Source organism: Bison bison, unplaced genomic scaffold, assembly GCF_000754665.1.
Source record: "Bison bison bison isolate TAMUID 2011002044 unplaced genomic scaffold, Bison_UMD1.0 scf7180017864061, whole genome shotgun sequence".
In the NCBI taxonomy this organism is placed as follows: Eukaryota; Metazoa; Chordata; class Mammalia; order Artiodactyla; family Bovidae; genus Bison; species Bison bison.
In genome coordinates this window covers 3,816,268-3,821,837 of record NW_011494633.1, presented here as the reverse complement: position 1 = coordinate 3,821,837, position 5,570 = coordinate 3,816,268, and the positions used below count along the sequence as shown (strand labels likewise).

General features: G+C 50.5%; 1 protein-coding gene across 1 annotated transcript in view; it reads right to left on the bottom strand.

Moving 5' to 3' along the window:
* Positions 1–1,199, bottom strand: part of CKMT1B (creatine kinase, mitochondrial 1B) — a 5,965-nt gene extending 4,766 nt beyond the window's left edge. The window contains exons 1-2 of the mRNA XM_010836259.1: positions 1,058–1,199; positions 2–264 (exon numbers count right to left, since the gene is read on the bottom strand). Of these exons, the coding sequence (XP_010834561.1) occupies positions 2–124 (123 nt within the window). The 5' untranslated portion in view covers positions 125–264; positions 1,058–1,199. The remainder of the gene's footprint in view (position 1; positions 265–1,057) is intronic.
* Between the last annotated feature and the right edge of the window lie 4,371 nt (positions 1,200–5,570).

Here is a 5,570-nt window from a genome sequence, read left to right as displayed (position 1 = left end):
CACTGGCGGCTCGAAAAGGTTCCGATCGGAGTAGAAACCCAGCGGCGAGAGAAACAGCTCCAGCCAAAGCCAGGAGCCTGAGCCCGGGGCGGGCAGACAGCAGACGAGAGAAGGGACCAGCCATGGCTTGAGGGTCTGCCTACGGAATCTCAGGGCAGGAGCTGCTGGCTCAGGACAGGATCCGGGAGGAGGGGGGCGATGCAGACAGGCTGAGAGCCGGAGCTGAGTGCGAGGCTGGAGCCGAAATAGGGGCTGGCGTGGAGGCTGGAGCGGGAGTGAAAGCCGGTACCGATCAGACTGCAGGAGAGGCGCAATGAGCTAGCGGCAGGCGGGCGCAGGAGAAGGCAGCGCTGCAGTCTCCAGGGGTGGGGCTCGTGCAGGCCCCGCCTTCCCGCCTGCCACCGCGCTAGGTGTGCGGGGGCAGAGGTAGGCACCACCCCCCCAGGTAGATTAGGGAGACTGGTCATTTGCAGCCTTAGGCCCAGGAATGGGCCCACCTGAGGTGAGGCTGCCCAGATTTCAGCACCAAGTGGAGGACAGCACCCAAGGGGCCCGACGAAACCCTAACACCCTTCCCCTAAGCCTCTCGGTTTCATCGGAACCCTCCGTTCGTCGCCCCGTTGGGTGGAAGAGGGGGACATTGCCCAACCTGCTCTCGTTTTTTTTCGGCCTGCCCCTGCAACCTTTCTGTCTCCCGAGGAGAGGTGGCCTCGGGGAACCCGTGGCATAAACAGATACCAGGGGAAGACACACAGAGAAAGCACACAGGCAGACACTGAGAAAGACAGTCCCGCTGGCTCAAGGTCACCCCTTCCTTAGAACCAGGAAGAGCACCAAGGCTCCTCCCTGTCACACCTGTGCAAGTCTCCTTACAAGGTTATGGAAAGATTCCCTGAGAGACATCGGGGAAACACCAACTCTTACTCCATCTAGCTGTTTTCCCCACCCCCATCCCACCTTGCCCCCAAGTCTGAAGCCCTGCTGTGTCCTTCCTCCGCTTCTCAGGATCCCCCACTTTTACCCCCTCCTCCATCCTCCTCTCCATTTCTTACTTCACCTTTGATCTCTTCTCAGCGAATTTTCCAGGCTGGGACCTATTTGCTGATCACAGGACTCCCTCTGAGTATTCTCGGCAGGCTTGCCTACCTCCTGTCTGTGCTGGGCGTGGGGCTGGAGTTGGGCAGGGAATTTTGTTTCCTCCTCCTCCTCCTCCTCCTCCCCTCCTCTCTGTAGCTCCCAGTTCCTGAGCTGAAGGGGAGTGCAAGGAGAGGTGTAGGGTGTGGTGAGATGACGGGGTGTAGGAAGGGAACAGGCAGGCACAGGTCTCTAACCACCACATGTGTTTCCTCTCTTGGCTCCCTAATGCTGTTTAATCCAGAGTGTAAGGAGGAGGGGTGTCCAAGGACAAAGGGTCACCAAGGAATCTCTGCGTTCCTCCTGGTCCCTTCTCCTCCTCTCTTCTCACATGGTGCATATTCAGATTTTAGAGGGTTTTGTTCCTGATCTCCAAGTATGACTTGGGTGTGACTTGACCTTTGTCCTGGCAGAAGGAAAATGAATGCTTGGAGCTGAAATAGAGATGTGAGCTTCAGTATGGAGGCTCAGTTAAGGTGGGGTAGGCATGGGGGCATTAGTCCAGTCTTTCAGCTATCTTGATGTACTCATAAGACAGTAAGAAATTTGTTCATCTTAAGAGAGTTTTTGAGAAAAAGAAATCCTCTTCACCTTGTCCTCTGGCCTCACTGATGAGACCCCATTCCATCCGTTTCCTCTCATTTCATTCATTCCTCTCAGGCTTCCCTAGTGCTCCTTTTCCTGCCTTCCTCATGTGGGTATCCTTAGAAGATAATCACCTCTGTTCTCGGTCCATCAATTCCTTCTCCTGCTAAGAGAGTAATTATCAGGATTAGATGGAGTCCTGCAGTTGTGTTACCTGAAAACTGGGTTCACCTTTTGGTGGGTATCAAGCCATTAGACACAACCAAGGTGAAAAACAGAGGAAGGAAGGACTTATTATTACTTGCTGCAAGTAAGTGGGACCCTGGGGATCTCTCCCAAAGCAATGTCTCCCCAAATGGCAAAGTTGGTGAATTTTTAAGCTATGGGTATTTGTATACTCATAAAGAGGTGAGACCAAGCAGGACCCGGGGTAGGGGTCCTGGGCATGGAAGTCTTACTGTGTCCCCCATTTCTTGATTGTTGGAAATAGGCTTCAGCTCCCAGGAACTTCCCCGGGTTCCAAAGGGTAGATCCAAATAGTTGCTAGTCAAGGAAGGGAGGGGAAGCAGAAACAAAGGAGGAACAATAAAAAACTATAGTGCAGGTGAAACAGTTTACCTCAGATTGGAACTTGAACTCATGTACCAGGACTCAAACTTAGCCAAAAGCCAGTCTGGGACTTGAACCCACATGGCTGGGACACAAACCCAGCCAATGGTCTTCCAACTGAAGTCACAGAACTGGTTTCAGCACTTAATGAGGCTCAGGTTCTTGATATCTTATCACAGAAAGAATTCAATGAGAGACAAAGTGATAAGAAGTGGATTTATTCAGAGAGAAACACAGTCCACTGAGTGTGGGCCTTCAGAAGAGGGCAAGTGAAGCCTCAAAATGTAGTGTGATTAGCTTTTAAGTGTTAGTTGCTCAGTTGTGTCGACTCTTTGCGACTCCTTGGACTGCAGCCTGCCAGGATCCTTTGTCCATGGAATTCTCCAGGCAAGAATACTGGAGTGGATAGCCATTCCCTTCTCCAGGTGATCTTCCCAACCCAGGGATCGAACCCAGGTCTCCTGCACTGCAGGCTGATTCTTTACCATCTGAGCCACCAGGGGACAGCCCCCCTGGTTAGCTTTTATGGGCTGGGTAATTTCAAAGGCTAATGAATGTGAGGATTATTCCAACTATTTGGGGGGAAGAGGTGGAGATTTCCAGTCATTGGGCTACCACCCACTTTTGATCTTTGATGGTTGACCTTGGGACTGACATGGAACCTCTGGGTGTGTCATTTAGCTTGCTGATGTGTTACTAGGAGGGAGTGTATACTGAAGATCAAGGCTTCCCTCGTGGCTCAGAGGTTAAACGTCTGCCTGCAATACGGGAAACCTGGGTTCGATCCCTGGGTTGGGAAGATCCCCTGGAGAAGGAAATGGCAACCCACTCCAGTATCCTTGCCTCTAGAATCCCATGGACTGAGGAGCTTGTAGGGCTACAGTCCACAGGGTCGCAAAGAGTCAGACCTGACTGAGCGACTTCACTTCATACTGAAATCAGTTTATGTTGTGACCTCAGGCTATGTCATTCTTTAAAGGTTGTGCCCTGCCTCCTTCCCTTCTGTTTCACAGGGGCTTCCCTGATGGTTCAGTGGTAAAGACCCTGCCTGCCAATGCAGGTGGAAGGTCCCATCCCCCAGGTGGAAGATCCCTGGTCTGGGAAGATTCCACATGCTGCGGGACAACTAAACCCAGGAGCTGCAACTACTGAAGCCCTCTGCTCTAGAGCCTGTGCTCTGCAGCAAGAGGTGGTAGGGGTGGGGGTTTAGTCCCTAAGTCATATCTGACCCTTAGATACAACCCCATGTAACCTGTAACCTGTCAGGCTCCTTTGTCCGTGGGATTTCTCAGGAAAGAATACTGGAGTGGGTTGCCATTTCTTCCTCTAGGGCATCTTCCCGACCCAGGGATCAAACCCTCATTGGATTCTTTACTGCTGAGCCACCATTCCCTGGTGACCCAGCAAGAGAGGCCACCGCAATGAGAAGCCTGCACACTGCAACTAGAGGGTAACCCCTGCTGGCCACAACTAGAGAACAGCCCACATAGCAGCGATGACCCAGAACAGCCAAATACATTTTTAAAAATTATATATATATATATATATAAACTATAGTGCAGCAGTTAAAGTAGGATCCTGGTTCCTCCTAAAGGAATATACATAACAATATGCTTAGTTCTACAGGAACAAAGCCTCCTCCCTTGCCAGTTACCTAGTGGCAAGTTGATTACACTGGACTCAGTGAATCTGCCTGCCAATGCTGGAGACATGGGTTTGATTTTCCCTGGTTGGGAAGATCTCCTGGAGGAGGAAATGGCAACCTATTCCGGTATTCGTGCCAGGAAAATCCCATGGACAGAGGAGCCTGGTGGGCTACAGCCCATGGGGTTGCAAAGAATTGGACACAACTGAGTGACCGAGTACACACACAAGCCACCTCCCAACCCCGCCCCCAGGTGGAAGACGGTAACTTCAGGCTGAATAACAGATTCCTGGAGCACTGCCCTATTACCTTACCACTCACCAATCAGAGGAAAGTAACATACCTGCAGCCCTCACCCGGAATTTTGCCTATAAAACCTTTTCCCCGAAAACCTTCGAAGCATTTGGGGTTTGGGGGCATGTGTCACCTGTTCTCTTTGCTTGGCCTTGCAATAAAACTTTCTCTGTTCCAATCTCTGGCCTTTCAGTTTGGCCTCACAGAGCTTCCGGCACACAAACTTGCTTTGTAAAAGAACTTGGAATTGTCTTGACCAGGGAAACCTGAGTGAGGATGCAAAGATAACAATACAAACACATGCAAAAGGCTTTCATATAATCAGTACCCTGTGAGTTAGAGTTTCCAGTCCTACTGTCTCACAAGTGAGAAAAGAGAGGCTGAGGGAAATTCACTGACTTGTCCAAGGCTGCACAGGAGTCTGTCCATTTTATTGTCTCCTTTTAAGTCTCTCTTCCATCTCTCAAATTTCTGATTTGTTTGTCTCTGTTTTTTGTCTCCAGAACCACTTTCACTCTTCTGTTAACATTTGCAATGTACATTTATTGGATCCCTAGTGTGTTGAAAATCAGAGACATTACTCTGCTGACAAAAGTCTGTATAGTTAAGGCTATGGTCTTCCCAGTGGTCACATATTGTGACAGCTGGACCATAAAGAAGGCAGAATACCAAAGAATCGATGCCTTTGAACTGTGGTGCTGGAGGACTCCTGAAAGTCCCTTGGACAGTAAGGTGATCAAACCAGTCAATCTTAAGGGAGATCAACCCTGAATATTCACGGGAAGGACTGATGCTGAAGCTGGAGCTCCAGTATTTTGGTCATCTGATGCTAACAGACAACTCACTGAAAAAGTCCCTGATTTTGGGGAAAACTGAAGGCAGAAGGAGAAGAGGGCATCAGAGAATGAGATGGCTGGAGGGCATCACCGATGCAATGGACATGAACTTGGACAAACTCCAGGAGATGGTGAGGGACAGGGAGACCTGGCATGCTGCAGTCCATGGGGTCACAAAGAGTTGGACACGACTGGGCGACTGAACAACAACCACCACCACATGTATCATATCCCGTTTTATTTTACAAGACAAACAGAAGACCTGGTTTTGTCCTCAAGGAGGTGCAATGGCGACAGACTCTGCCTTTTTCTCTGCATCTTGCTCCCCCCACCCCCCACTTCATCTCACTGGAAAGTCTCTAAGAGATCAAGCGTATGGACTGTGGCGACGCAGTTAGAAATCGGAGAAAGAACGTCAGGTTGCACTTCCTCCCTAGAGCCACTAGAGGCCACCCGCCTCCGCGCAG